The sequence below is a fragment of the Brachyistius frenatus genome, unplaced genomic scaffold (assembly GCF_029030835.1).
Source record: "Brachyistius frenatus isolate BFR_SWC_R1_liver_20210118 unplaced genomic scaffold, ASM2903083v1 Contig_44, whole genome shotgun sequence".
In the NCBI taxonomy this organism is placed as follows: domain Eukaryota; kingdom Metazoa; phylum Chordata; class Actinopteri; family Embiotocidae; genus Brachyistius; species Brachyistius frenatus.
This window is the reverse complement of record NW_027210643.1, coordinates 2,192,177-2,207,870: the sequence shown is the minus strand read 5'-3', so window position 1 is coordinate 2,207,870 and position 15,694 is coordinate 2,192,177. Positions and strand designations below refer to the sequence as shown.

Genomic DNA, 15,694 nt, shown 5'->3' with positions numbered 1-15,694 from the left:
GCGTTGTAATGAGGCATTTGCCCTGTCAGCTCAAGGCAAACTCCACGGCTGTGATGTAAAACCGCCCCCGTGAGCGCGCAGATACTGATGGGGGGGTGATGCGGCAGGGCTGGCCATGGTGTCGGCGTTCTCTCAAATGTCACATCCACTATACTTTTTCATTTAGGATGTGTACAGACTGCTGGATTTAATACTACTGCCTTTAAAAGCTAATTAAAAAATTTAAAAAAACTTGTTTTTCCAAGGTTATAGATTCCTGAAGAGACAGAAAATCTACAAAGATAAACTTAGCATCTGTTTCTATTTCTAGTGTTGAACTACGCCAGCGATCAATTATTCATAAAGCAATAAGTTCAAAGTCCTGCCTGCGTTACTAATCCGTATCAGACGCCCCCTCTTCAAAGGACGGCCAGAGGTTTAAGGTGAGGAAAGTGTGACCAGGCTCTTGCGTGTGCAGCAGTGCTCATCCTGTCACCTCTGTGTTGCCGTGAAGAATTAAAGAGAGCCGTGTTTGTGTGCGTAAAGCAGCAAAGAGATGCAAGAAGAACTTCTATCTGCTTATGTAACAGCTGTTTCTCCTGTTAAACAGGGCAAAAACACGGAACAAATTCAGCAAGAGGCTTCCCGATTAGTTCCAGAAGATCAACAAAAGAAACGGCTCAACTTGGTTTAGGAGTCACTGGACCTGATGAGAAAAACTGCAAACGGCCTGGCTGAACGGCAGAGACTTTCTATGTTGTGCTAAAATGTCCCCCCCCCCCCCCAAAAAAAACAAAAACAAAAAAAAAACAAGAGACTGAAGATTTTTTTTTAACTGACAAGTTTAGCTTTTTCCTGAAACGTTTCTGTGGATCCACATTAGTTGTTAGCTCTGTCCTGTTAGTCAGACTATATATGTGCCTAAATACATACACATATTCGCATAAAAGTGAAGTACGGCCTTTAATCTCGCTGATTCAATAGAAACGTCTTCTGCTGCTTTATAACTGATTATATTACGTTCAGCGGCCTCCTCGTGCCGAACAGTTCTCTTCATAAGCTTTGGTTTGGGGCCTTGGGACACTTCTTTATTATCACATTGCTCACTTTTAGTGTTAATAAAACGGATGTAAAACACTTTGTGAGGATTTTAAAGGTCTTCCGTCTTTTGAATCAAATTAGACACAAAGCTGCGAGCGCTGAAACGTTCACTCTGCAGTCGATGTCGCATTTCATTGTGATGAAGACTCGGTGTGCCTCTTCGGAGGACGCACTCTCTCACACACAGGATGTTCACCGGGTGTGTAAAGCGTGTGGCAGCTCTCCGCTTTGTCCGCTGGGGGGCGCTTTTTGTCAGGCACACACCGTGAAAACAGGCAGAAGGACTCGGTAGCGTGTGTGTGTGTGTGTGTGTGTGAGGACTTTACTGTGACAACACTGCGATTCAGCGAGCTTCGCCAAATTCTGCTCGGTCATTCAACCTGCCCGAGTTCTTGTGTTTTACGCGGGAGGCTTTCACTTTGAGGAAACCGCACAAGGATCTCGTTTTGAGGTGAAACCCAACGCACTCCCGTCGTGTCCCGCACCGAACCCCGGCAGCCACCGTCCCTGCGCTGCTTTCTCTTCATTTCACGCAGGCCTTACCAGCATTTGTGGTAGCCAATAGTAAATGTGCGCACTTCCCATATCGAGCCTATCAAACATTTTGCCCCGCGCCAATGAAAACCTGTCGCATTTCCCAATCCGTCCCGACCAAAACCAATAATTATTAAAAAAAAAAAAAAAAAAAAAAAAATCATAAAACAACCGCACAAACTAAACGAGTGGCGGAAACGCGGTGCGTTGCTTTTTCTTTTTCTTTTTTTTTTTTTTAAAGTTTCGTGTATTTAGATTTATTATGCTCCCATCAAGTGCCACTGCCTGGTGCAATGCAGGTCCCGTGTAGCCAATCGATGCGGCCGACACATAGAGTATAATATTGCAGGTCTGTATCGGCCAATCAGAAGCGCCATCACACACACGGCCCAGCAAATTCCCCAGCGTCAACTAGGCTTCCTACACTACAGATATCCTTCCGCGGCTGCGAACTAGTCCTCTCTGTAAGGGGACCGTGCCTCTCCTAGGATTGATGGATAGATGGTAGCGTCATCATTTTCAATAGTGGGATTTATTAATTTTTTTAATTTACGCAGAGCTCATTATTAGATACATTTATATACATTCAGGAAAGCTTTAAGGTTTCACAAGTATCTGCTCCAATTTAAAGGTATAGCCTGTATTTTTTTTTTCAAGTCTGAGTTTGATTACGGAGTTCAAATTTAGTACACAATAAAATTACAAATATATTGATAAATAGGTCTTAATTGGATTCATCTGGGAGTAGTTGACGGTTGACTAAAATTAAATGTAAATTTTCCTTTGTCATTTTAGGTATGGTTGTTAAGATTTCGTGATTAACAGGCTGTAGTAAATTTCACAGAAAAGACCAGTTTTTACAGTCTTTCTAGATAAATATAATTTACTAACATGCATACAAACACTTTAGTGCAAACTGTCCATCTAAATATGGGCTTATCTTCTTCTTGATGATGATGAGGATGACTGCCTCAGTTCGGGCTTCGTTCTAGCCTAAACAAAGGTCTTTATATAAATCAAAACTAAGTCAAACTTAAATGTAATCTGCTTCATCTAACTTGGCCGAAAGGCTCCCAACGAGCCGACCAATCAAAGTACATAAAGCACTGCTTTTTGAGACTTACGGCGGGTTGCAACACATGGGGCACATAAAACAGAAAAGCTATGAAAAGGAGTCTGAAATATGGCCTCCAGGAGCATAAACATCCATATGCAAATAATGGTGAGTGGTAGTAAACTGAGCAGGAAAAACAAATGTGTTTTTATCTGTCCACTGATTGGCGATTTGGTAAGGCCACTCTAAAAAAACACCTTAAAAACCTAGAATTAGCTCCGATTAAACTGAGTATCTAGCACATCTCCAGTGATAAAGTTGAACGCGGGTGCTCTCCATGCAACGCAGCCGTTACAGCCCCGGTGATTGACTGCTGGAGGCCTCTGCTGCTGCTGCAAACAGCCCTGAATTTGAAATAAGGAAGTGAGTGATCAGTGCTCGTGTGGCGGAGGGATACACAGGCAATCCCCGTTCTGGCCACGGCCGATATACACACTCCTAAACCCGCCAGTGGAACTCCATCTAAGGAACGACCACACTCCTAGTCTGCCTCCACAGACCAACAAGCACACAACCCATCCGACATGGTACGTATGGCCATTCATTCTGTGTAGAAGGGGAAATACAGTTTAATTTGGTGGGAAGCCTGAGTGTTACAAGTGCTGTAGTTTTATGGGTTGAGTTTTTTTTTGTTGTTGTTGTGGTTTTGTTTGTATTTTGTGTTTGCTGCTCACTCATTGATTGGGAGCTGCGCGTAGGGGAGACGGAAAACGCCCGCAAAGCGCATTTCCTCTGCTCGTAGCTGTCGTTGCATGGGAGAACATGAAGCCGTTGTTCCTGGACTGTCTTTGTTCGACTTTTGCGGCTTTATGCCTGAAATCATGAACCCCCTCGTTCAAAAACTGGGACCCTATATGCCTCCTAACTGCGCAATTCACAGAGCATGATTGGCGATTGGACTATATCGGGTCGAGTGAGTGGCTGGTTCGCGGCTGTTTATGTGCAGCTCGAATTAATTCTTGGACTAGATTTAGTGGTATCGGAATAACTAACAAGCTATTCTGGGTTATTACAGCAGAATTGCGCAGCCAGGGTGCATTTTACAATCCGCCCGAGGAGCGCAGACGTGTTGGGGAGGTTGGGGAGTATAAAATCATGGCAGAGCCTGACGATATTAGTCCTAACAGGGGAGAGAAACAATGTTCTAGGATACATGTTTTATGTTGTATTTTCTCTCCTCACACACACACACACACACACACACACACACACACACACACACACACACACACACACACACACACACACACACACACACACACACACACACACGGTGAATCTTCTTCATGAGGAAACCGAGCTGCCTGCGTTTGGGCTTGTTTTTTTTTCTAGGTTGCACCATCTTGCTGCTCGAGCCGTGCCGAGCCGTGCCGTGACGGGGACTGACGGTTATTGTATCTCGTCAGGGTTCCGCATCGGAAACGGACCATATTGTGTAATTGCAAGGTTGTAGCTCCATTGTGACCGTGTGTGTGTGTGTGTGTGTGTGTGTGTGTGTGTGTGTGTGTGTGTGTGTGTGTGTGTGTGTGTGTGTGTGTGTGTGTGTGTGTGTAATGGCTACAAGTACACGCAGTTCCGCCTTTTCCTGCAGCCTCGGAGTTTTTTTTTGTTTTGTTATTTTTCTTTTTATCGGTGGGACTGCCTTATCTCTTTTGTGTTATGTCGGCTGATTTGGTTGCCTCTGTGCAAATTTTCGATGATATGCAAATGCAGCAACCCTGTGTGAGCTGTCCAAGAAGCTCTTTGTGGCATTGCTCACCACGGATCAACAGCTGTTGGCTTCACAAACCCAGTAATGACAGCAGATATGAGAGGACTGTGGTGCAGCTCTTAACAATCTGGGTGTGTGTGTGTGTGGGGGGGGTCAATAGGCCTTAATGACTTTCACAATATATTAATATGCTCATGACTTCAGTTTACTACGAACCAATTTCACCAGATGTTGTAGCCGCGCGCGCACACACACACACACACACACACACACACACACACACACACACACACACACACACCTGCAACCAGCTAACGACGCACAGCCTCCCCAGCAGAGCGACGTCACTGAAGGAGAAGTTACCAAGCGGAGCTGACCTGCATGTGGAGAAGAGGCCCTTCAGCTAACCCATTGATTATCAAACTTGATAGATCATTAATGGCCCAAGGGAGTCAAGAAGCTGTAGACTGCCCCTCTCCTCCTCCCTCCACCCAACACACACCCGTCCACCCCGCCGCCCTCCCCTCCGCTGCGATCAAATATCCCATATATGGTATCGAGCTGCGATGCAGTTTCACGTTGCAACGCGGCGCAGTAATTGGAGTGTAAAGTGGAATTGTTGTGGAGTCGGCCGTGTCTCTCTGAAAAGTTGGAGTCCCTTGTCCGCATCAGTGCGCCCACTGAGGTGGAAACAGGCTCCCCCCGTTGAGGTGGAAGTATCGAATAAGTACTGGGACCATGCTAAGGCCCTATCCTGTTCCTGCTACGCTCTTGTTTGCTGATGCATGTTTAGCAACTTGAAGGACATCCGATCCGCTGCAGTGAATAATTTATATGCTTGGCGGCAACACCTCGCCGTGTCCCAGTGTGCAGGAGCTTATGATAGAGCCCCGCTGGTGGTGCAGAGGAGTACCCAGCCACCCACCGACCACAGCCATATGGTGGACCGGCCTCGTCGCAGGGCGTTGGAGAACCTGGCGCTGTTTACAACCCCCCTCCTCCTCCTGCAGACACAACTCAGCGCCGAGGCCTCGCTGCCTTTTGTCCAGCCTCAAAGAGAGGAGGCGTTCAGCGCTCTGTGGAGCCTGACAGAAAGGGAGTGTGTGTGTGTGTGTGTGTGTGTGTGTCACATTGACTCTTTGTGTTTGTGCTCATGTTAGGGTGTGTGTGTGTGTGTGTGTGTGTCTCAGTCACACCCATCTGTCAGAGTGACAGCTGGCTCTGCACCATTTTACTTATAGACTGATGCTACTTCAGGGATTGTTTGGGCGGACAGCGACACAAAAAGCACATTAAACATTGATAAAGGGTTGTGAAAGAAGAACATAGATGCTGGCGTCCTCTTCCACCATTTTGCACCCCCCCCCCCCCCATCTAATTAAGCCTGGTGTGAACAGGGAAGGATGCAGTGTGTGTTTGCACAAGGGTGATACAGCATCAAGTGAGAGCGAAAGATAGTCCTCACTGGCACAGCGAACTACCTCCCACAGTCCTGTTTGGAGTGCATTGCTGGGGCCGGCTGCCCTGGCAACAGTGGGAGTGGTTGACCCACTCATGCCAGTGAACCACTGCCAGCAGAGCACCCCCTCTATCCACACACACACACACACACACACACACACACACACACACACACACTCTTTATTTCCCTACAAGCTGTTATTAAGACTGGAATGCTGGCATCAAACAAGCCTGCAGAAGACACCATGGTGAATCACAGGGAGTTTCCTCTGAACTGTGTCACATACAGAGAGAGAAAAAGAGACACGCAGAGGGGAAAGGTGTGGAAGAGGTGGAGTCGGTGTTGGCCGAGGGACAAGTTTTCAGAGAAAGAAGAAAGGAAGAGATGGGCCAGTAGGGTGGGCCTGGTGGTGCTGCAGCACCAGAAGGCCTCCACAGCTTGGGCCTAAGCCAGGGGAGGATCTATAGCACTGAGTCACCAAACCCCACACCCAGTCCACTTAGAGAGACAGCGGGGGACAGAAAGAGGCAGCAAATATGCAGCAGGAGTGAACCAGCGTGACAAGGAGGGTGACTAAGGGAAGAGACGAGGGGAGACTCGTCAGCAGAGAAAAGAGGGAGAAATTAACACGGAGGGGGGCGGGAGGGTGGGGGTGGAGACAGCAGCAGAAAACACAGGGATGAAACGGAGGATATTGGTCGTAGTGCTGAGTGACATGTCGGCAATCGGCAGGGCTGTTTTGTTTCTTGACATTTCCCATCCTCACAGATGGAAAATGGACACAGGAAGCGGGTGCATCGAGGGAGAAGAAAGGCGAGCGCTGTTGTGCACAGAGCACGTTATTGAATCAGGTCAGCTAATCGTATGAGCGCCGCCGAGGTTCTCCACGAGCCCCTCGCTGACCGCATCGATCCGTCCCACGGCCGCCGCTCCGGCCGCGGGAAGCCTTTTTGCTTGCGAGACGTTAAAAGTCAGCTCGCGGCGGGTCACGCGGAGATCGGCTATCTCGTCTTAACGAATCTCGTCATAATGGAACAAATTCAATTTACCGGCTTGATTTCCAAAATAAAACAGCCTCACCTCAACGTGGACTTAACGAGGCTCAGGTCGCGGCGGCCACAGGGTTCAGGGATGAGTGCTCGGCTGAGATTTCTTGTACAAACACGTAAACACACTGATGGGCTGCAGGAATTTGCTTTGAGGCAACTGGCTACTCTGACTAATTCACAGGAAACATGGGGATGGAAAGTATTGGTGTTGAGGAAGAATGCTATTAAGAAACTGTGTGTGTGTGTGTGTGTGTGTGTGCGTGTGTGTGCGTGCGTGCGTGCACACGCACATCTGTGACTGCTCATGTTTATCTGTGTGTGTTCCTTCTCTGTTGCCAAGTACAATGATGTCAGAGGGGTCTGTTAGCAATAATAAATAAAACAAATAATCATCTTTTATAAGGCAGGGATGGGAGTGTGCGTACCTGTGGGAGTTATTTGCGCCAGTAGCTCTGCATTCACACTTTGCTGCCAGAGGTGTTTACGGGCCTCTTGACAAACAAGCTCGATCCGTCCGTGTAAAAAAGACCTGGCAGCGGACGCTCGCTCCAAAGCCATTTAAAGCATGCGTGAGTCACTATCGAGCCATTAGAGAGCCCGAGCTGGTGCAGGGAACAGGCCGGGGAGGGGAACCGAACCGTGCCAACCCAGCACGTAGATTTTTCTTTTCCCTTTTGGTAGGACCGTGGAAACGCCCCCATGCTGAGATGTCTTGAAACAACCTGGGCTGGAGGCTGCACTTTATCCATTTTATTACCCTCTCTTGTTGCCCGGCATCTCCTCTGAGGTGTGCAAGACTTTTACCCGTCAGTTCAGCCGAGCTTTCTACGCGTTAGCTGCCTAGCAGCCTATCAATCCACCTCGATGAGCCTCTGATATGATCTCGACGACAGATTTTCAGCATCGTTTCCAATTTTTTGGGGGTAATCGGAGTGGGATTGGAGACAAGATGGAGCCCTAGTGGTGTTACACTGTTACATGGAGCAGATCCATTGAGGAAGGCGAATTTCTTCTTGGGAGAAAAAGTGACATTTAGATAAGGAATTTGAAAAGTATTGTAATGGGCAGCTCCAAGAGGCCCGGCACTCAGGCCACGAGACTCCTGAACACTGTGGCCACTGTTGAGCTGTCCGCTGGTTGTTGGGCGAGGATGATGAGGAATGTAATGGGAAAACAGTTTGGGATTTTGTTGAGTAACTTGTTTGTTTCTAACCGTCTCCCTCCTCCTTTTTTTTTTTCCGACCACAGGCTGACCAACTAACAGAAGAGCAGATTGCAGGTGAGAACAACTTCCCCTCACAACCTCTTTAACTGGTTTTATTCAATAAAGTTGGGGCAGCATGGTAAAGTTGATGTCTCTCATTAGCTGATCTGGCTGCTGACACGTCATTTATAGAGAGCATGCAGTGAAACAGAACATTGAGGGATACGGCACCCGCCCTTCCCCTGGCAGATCATTAGCTTTTTCGAAAACGAACAGCGCAGAAGGGGGAAGAAGTGTTCGCAGCGAGCGTGAGTCTGGGCTGAAATCCATGAAGCCACAGTGAATAGACAGTTTTGCAGCCGAGCATTCGAGTAGTTTCAATCACAGAGGCACCTTCATATTCCTAATAAATAAATGAATGATGGGGACTTTGTACTGGAGCTGGAAGCTGCACAGTTTCTTATCAGTCAAACCCCCTCAGCGGCTAATTAGCTTGTGCTAAGGCCCCGAGGCTAATGCACTCCATTTCCTGTGTTCATTGGTCTTCACGGCCTGCAGTTAAGAAGCCGGTTAGTACAAAACAGAAAACCGATGCCCACATCGGCTTTTTTTTCAACGTGCAATCTTCGAGGCCAGATTCCTGTGTGGAATCAGAGCTCAGCACATCTACAACTTTACTTGTGTTCACGCTCATGAGGGCCAATTTACAGACAAGCCCAAAGTTTGGTCGACACAGCTCTCGTAGTCACATCGCTAACAAGAATCGATCGACCCTCTGGACCAGACTGCAGCGCCCTAACACGACCCGTTTCTGTGACTGCCCCCTCCCTCCCCGCAGAGTTCAAGGAGGCTTTCTCCTTATTCGACAAGGATGGCGACGGCACCATCACCACCAAAGAGCTGGGAACCGTCATGAGGTCGCTGGGCCAGAACCCCACAGAGGCCGAGCTGCAGGACATGATCAACGAGGTGGATGCTGACGGTCAGTATACTCACGCCAGAGCTACCAATGACATTAAAGTGGCTCAGTACAACTGAGATTTGTCTTTGGCGAACAAGATTTCTTCTAATGAGGTCGTGTCAGGGGCCAAATAAGGAAGTAGAAGTAGTTAACCTTTTGTAATCAGTCTAAAAAAGCTCCAACAGTCCTGACAGACAATTCACTCGTAATTTCTGCTAAATCCCAAACAAAAAACTGGACTAAACTGCCGTGGGCTACCAAGAAATGTCTTGTGCTACATGAGCAGAAGGGATTTAGATCTATTTTCTGGATCACTTTGTGTTCAAGCTCCCAAAATATGTCACTGCACGGACACAGGGCGTCCACGACTGGCAAATCATTCAATTTACTAAAATTTGACAAAAGTCTGTCGGACGCGAGGAGGGTTTTTAATATTTAGGTTAATATGATCCTTTCCTGTAACGCCCCCGTGTTTTAATCAACAAAATGACCAGCGACTGATGCTCCTAACTGAGCAGTCAAAAAAACTCATAATTGTCACAGACTTTCCTTTTTAAACTCCACCAGCCACGAGGTGGGACAAAATGCCGGAAGCTTATTCTATTAAGTCGCTGTGGGGGGGGGATGTAATTATAATTTCTAGTTAACATTTGGTTGCATGACTTCAATGATAAAACCTCGTGTTACAAATGGCTGAGGGATTAGATGGAGCATCCATTACCCCATCTCCAAACACATCAGTGGTGTTGTTGCTCACCTCCCTCCCTTTTCTGCCAACTGTCCAGGCCAACTGTCCGGCCAGCTTTATTTTCAGATGACATATCCCTCTGTGTCAGCAGTTTAGTCACTGCGTGTTCAGCTCCATCATAGTCGACAGCGTTCAGGGATTTGGATGTGCGTGAGGCGGTTTCAGTGTCGGGGAGTCGAGCCGGCTGCGCGTCGGAAGCTGTCAGCGTTACGCCGCCGAGCGACCGTCCCCTCTTTTAGTCACCTTCTCCTGCACTTCTGCTCGCCGAGTCTCTATCCTGCAGCGGCGGTGTCTCCCACGGGCACCGGGGGTGAAAGAGAGCGGTGCAGACAGAGTGAGGAGGTGGAGAGGAATCCGAGAAGTTGGCTTGCAGCTCAGCGGCTCGCTGTCCTTGGGCAGCAGAGGATGTTAGCTGTCGGTGAGGGCCTTTACCCCGGTGCTGTTCTGTCAGCTTATAGGATTTCGTAAATGGGACCACATTGATCGGGAGAAATCAATTGCACCGCAGCTCGGCTGCCCCTTTATTGAAACGTCCTCCCACCATCCTCAGTGCCCCCCTCCCTCCCCCCCCGTTACACCCAAGAGCGAGCGCGCGCGCAAACACACACACACACACACACACACACACACACACACACACACACACACACACACACACACACACTAACATCCCCTTGTTCTGCCGCTGCCTCCCTTGGCTGATGCAATCTAGGTCAGACAGCAATGAAGCTAGTAATGGAAAATAAAAGTGGTTACATAAGGCCTCTCTGCGCTTTGCACATCCAGTACCCACATCAGCAGCCATGGGATGTCAGCCGGCCCATTGAAAATCAGCTTTATTTACCAAACAGGGAGGACGTGGCAAAGAATTACAATGAATGGAGGAGAGGACGGACGGTTTTTATCTCGACGGGGAGCCGTTCAAAGAAACTCTACTGTTTGACTGTGAAGTCGAGCCGCAGATAATGAACAGCGTGGATTACGGTGTCAGAAGGAACATCTGCTCTTTATTTCACACAGCACACAGATCAGGATAAAAGCTGACCACACCTGGATTCCTCCCTCTGGTCTGACGAATATCAAAGAAGTTCACCACGTGTAACGTGCTGAACCGGATGACAGTCGCTCGTCATCATTACACAACCGTGCCCGTCTTTCTGCACTCAGAGATGGTAGTTGGCTTCATGATGCAGGGGGAAAATAAAACAATCACAATGACCACACATGCAAGTGCGCCGAGATGCCTCAGCCTTCTATAGCTTGCGTCAGTGCCTCTTATGTGTAATCGCACCATCTCCCACTCGGTTCACTCCTTGTATTCTCTCCTCTTCACATCTCCCTCATCTCCATCTCCCTCTCTGCCGCCCACTCACTCCCTCCCTTTCTCTCTCTCTTTTATTTTTTGTATCCCTCCCACCCTTTTCTCTTTCTCTTCCCATCTGCCTTCCTCCCTATCTTCATCCCTCCTTTGCCTCCATCCCTCCTCTTCCTCGTCCTCCGCCGCTGCAGCTGGCCTGAGGTGCAGCTGAGCTCGAGGGCTACCTCTCCTCTCCTCTCATCGTCGCTGTCGTCCCCGCCTTCCGATTGTGTTTTTTCCAGTTGTGGTTCCGCCATTTTTTCCCGAGACGTGAAGCCCTCCCCCCCCTTCCTCCCCCTTTCCCCCTCTCCCCCCAGTGGCAGCATGTGTTCCCTCGGTGCTGCTGGCTGTCTCTGTGTGTTAGATAACAGGTCCTTAGATTGTTACCCCGGGCCATGAGATCACCATCTGCCCCATCACATTACTGCATCCCTTTTTTGTTCCACACACACACACACACACACACACACACACACACACACACACACACACACACACACACACACACACACACACACACACACACACACACACACACACACACACACATCCCTGCTCTTGTTCGCTCTTTATCTCCCTCTCGGAGGCGTGCTCTGTCATTGGTTAATCTGCCTACAATCCCCCCGCCCATCCGTCCCACCCCGGGGCTAATCCTCATGGTTACTTCGCCCTCGGTGTCCCTGACCTTCACTTCAATCCCCACGCAAATGTCTGTGTATTTTGTTTTAGTGTGTGTACCAGTTGTCAGTGAAAACAACACGTCCAGATGTTCTTCCAAGCTCTCCACAACTACTAAAAATGGACACGCTCGCCCATTAGACGCCTCCCACCTCTCCTCTCCCCCCCCCCCCCTCCTGCGCCGAGCTCCTCGTAGATCCCTCCCACTGTCAAGAGGGTCTGATCCCCTGGTAATCCCGTCTTGACAACCGCTACATGGATATTGATCCTACTGCACACATAACATGCTGCACCAACACAGCAGCACCCGAAACACCACCACCGCCACATCGATTCTTCTGCTTGAAGTGCAAACACGGCGTCAGATATTAGACAGGAAGTTTAGAGTTTAGGATGAATGACAGTGGATAAGAAAGGATGGAGTAGTGGGAGTCCAACCCACCCCCAGCCCCACTCCCACCTCCTTGTAACTCTCCTCTGATTCCTCCCGGCTGCTTGAAGGCCACGCTGTACAGTATACTAAATGTCTACATTATGGATGAGTGGCCATGGGTTCCCCCCCTGCAATCCTGCTGCGTTGCATATACCATGCACAACATTTTCCCAGGGCTTCCCTGAGGAAGAACGACGCACGCACACACACACACACACACACACACACACACACACACACACACACACACACACACACACACACACACACACACACACAGTCCCTCCTCCTCTCAGCCTGCAGTAGCTGTGTTTATGAGTCGAGGGCCGCTCCGTCTCAAGTTCTGGTGTCGGGAGAAGTTACGAGAATACGAACGCTGTTGTCTCACACACAGGGTGGAAAAAAAAAAATATATATATTTTCAGTCGGTTGCTTTTCATCAGCTAAATACTGGCTCCCATTATCTCGACTCATCACAGGTTGCTTTTTAAGTAATTGCATCTTTTGCTGATTAAATGGGCCTCATTGATCGCCCGTTCCAGGTAACGGAACCATCGACTTCCCGGAGTTCCTGACCATGATGGCCAGAAAAATGAAGGACACAGACAGCGAGGAGGAGATCCGCGAGGCTTTCAGGGTATTCGACAAGGTAAATAAGGTTTTAAGAGCATCACTTTAGAGGACAGTGTCCGCGCTTGGCAAGCGAAAGTTTTATATTGTGTGGAGCAAAAAGATGAGTCATCTGAGGATCTTTTTTTAAAAAAAAGCCTGATGATTCACAGGTGATAACTCCAGTGTAAGTCAGGCTGGGTTAACCGGATGGAAAGTTAAAAAAAAAAAAAAAGTCATCAACTTCCTGCTTGCTTTCTGTTTCTAACCTTTAACCCCGATGCTGCCTGTCTCCAGGACGGGAACGGCTACATCAGCGCCGCGGAGCTGCGCCACGTCATGACGAACCTGGGCGAGAAGCTAACGGACGAGGAGGTGGACGAGATGATCAGAGAAGCAGACATCGACGGAGACGGACAGGTCAACTACGAAGGTAAGAAAAAACAAACACGGCGGTCGAAAAAAGGAAGAAAAAAAAGCACAGGCTCCAATGTCACGGTGCACAAATAGCTTTTGAGTTTCTAGGCCACAGCGTGAGCTTTTATTAAACCGGGAGGACCAGAGCGCTTCATTTTCCAAGCTGTGTATTTCTCTGAGGGCGACTGCGAGACAAGCTAGCCACACATGATATTAGTTATTAGAGGGGGCTATAGATGGAGTGCTGCTGAAACCGAGATAAAATCCATCCTTCTGAATTATCATCAGTGTGCCTCCCCCCCCCCCCCCCCCCCTTTGCTGTCGCTCCCTCGGCACATTACCCGAGAGACTGCGCTCATTTCCTAGAAGGCTGTTGATATATTATGCACAGTCAATAAGTCTTGGGCTAAAAAGTGCCCTCCTTCTGCTCTCTCATTGTCCCAAAGACAATATGTAGTCCGCAGACAGCGGCGGCCTCCTCTTCTGTATTTATTTGTTGGTTCGTGCGTTCCTGTTTTATCGCCATCACATTACTGTAAGCACCACGCAGGAGCTTTTTAATCAAACGGCTTTAATGAGATGAACATGGAAGCCGTTTTGGAAAGGGGACACTAATTAGGATGTGTGTTGTGAACCCGCTCAACTTGATTAAAAAATTAATAAAGCATTTAACAATTTAGCAGGTGACTGCTCTTACTGGCAACAGGCTGAGCCAAAGCCTTAATGCTCTTGTCCTCATTGTCTTTTGTCTCTCTCTCTCTCTCTGCAGAGTTTGTACAGATGATGACTGCAAAGTGAAGCTTGCCCGCCCCATCCTGTCCCCTCTTAGAAGAAAAAAAAAAGGAAAAAAAAAAAATCAAAATGTTTTACTTACCTCTTGGAAAAAAAAAAAAATGTTCATTTATTCATACTGTTTCTGTATAGAAAATAATTGAATGTTGAAATAAAATATCCTTCTGTCCACACAGGAAAAATATAAAAATATACAAAAAATATCTGCATGAAAATGATGGTTAGTGATCCTGTCCCCTCCCCCCGGAGATCAGTTTAGCATCAGTACTTAACAAGTAAAAATAATAACAACAAACCCTGTAACTACTACCGTCAGACTAAAGCGAAAGCATTTGGCGAACTCCTTCCAGTTCCATTTGCTCGTGGTAAATGTCTGGGCTGGCCATCTCTTCTTTCTCTCTGTTTTCTGTTCTTCATGCATGCAGCTTGAGACCGGAGCACTAACCCGCCCCCTCCGCCCCTCCATCCCCTCCTCCGGGCTACCAGAGCGTGCTGATTCCACTATAAGATGTCCTCTTGTTGGTTTGGTACAGTTTTTTTGTATTTGGAGAGGAACCCTGTACTGTTAAGATGAGAGAATATACCAGGTTCTAACTCTTAAAAGCGTTAAAGTGGAATGGGACTTAATCGTATGCTAGATAAAAAGAGAAAAAAAAAAACAATGTACAAAAAATACATTTTCAAATGTTTGGCATGTTCTTTTGTTTTGTTATGTTATTTGGACGGCCATCTTAGTAGTTGTGCGTCCTGCCCTTTTTTTAAAGGAGGGGGGACTTAAAGAGTCTTACGGTGAGCTTTCTATTTTTTTTTTTTTTTTTTTTTTCGCTGAGATGGAGTGTCTGTCCTCTTTTCTTGCAAGAGAGAATCACTGGCCTTCACTTTTCGTTTTCTTCTTCTGTTTCTCGACTCAGACAAGAGCATAGTGAGGGGTGTACTGTGTTCGCAGCGCACGCTGTCAGGAGTGTCAGCGCACCAGTCTTCGCAACTGTTTGTCTTGAGTTCAGTTTACATTCATTCCAAGTTGTACATGCTAGTCTTTATTTTTTTTCAAATAAAAGACCATGAACTTTATCATGTCTTATGTCATTTCTCTTATGATCGATTGTGAAAATGATCTATAAAGGTTTGTGGAGAGGCCGAGCTGCTCACAGGGAAGGGAGAGGCAGCGCTCGGCCGTGGATATACATACACATCTATGACGCCTCTCTTTTCTCTGAAGACCTGGCCGGTTGCTAGGCAACAGGAGCATGCTGTAAATGGGATGTTGTTTTTTTTTTTTTTTTTAAAAAGGCAAGTGGGAGTTTCAATAAACCCTCCTGCTTCTGCCGATGACTCCGTGTTGGCTTGTCCTAGTAAGGCAAACCAGGCCACAACACCACTGCCTGTGTGCACTTTTTACACAACACACACACACACACACACACACTGAGCAGAGGGAGCAGAGTGTCCTCTGCCATGCCTCCAGCATAACGCTACCTGAATGTCTAAAAAGTCGAGGAAGAGCTCCATTGTTCGACTATATTTGGACTGTAATTTGAGCATGTT

General features: G+C 47.8%; 1 protein-coding gene across 1 annotated transcript; it reads left to right on the top strand.

The window, feature by feature from the left end:
- The first annotated feature begins 3,147 nt into the window (after positions 1–3,147).
- Positions 3,148–15,220, top strand: calm1b (calmodulin 1b). Its single transcript, XM_069703110.1, has 6 exons — positions 3,148–3,255; positions 8,199–8,229; positions 8,993–9,136; positions 12,874–12,980; positions 13,238–13,373; positions 14,127–15,220. The coding sequence occupies exons 1-6, from the start codon at positions 3,253–3,255 to the stop codon at positions 14,153–14,155; spliced, it is 450 nt and encodes a 149-aa protein (XP_069559211.1). The 5' UTR covers positions 3,148–3,252; the 3' UTR covers positions 14,156–15,220.
- The last annotated feature ends 474 nt before the right edge of the window (positions 15,221–15,694 follow it).

Bases quoted from the DNA above. Each gene is read 5' to 3' on its own strand.
- calm1b (XM_069703110.1), top strand. The intron at 9,137-12,873 runs GTCAGTATACTC...CGCCCGTTCCAG, and splicing joins CAACGAGGTGGATGCTGACG to GTAACGGAACCATCGACTTC. The intron at 13,374-14,126 runs GTAAGAAAAAAC...CTCTCTCTGCAG, and splicing joins CGGACAGGTCAACTACGAAG to AGTTTGTACAGATGATGACT.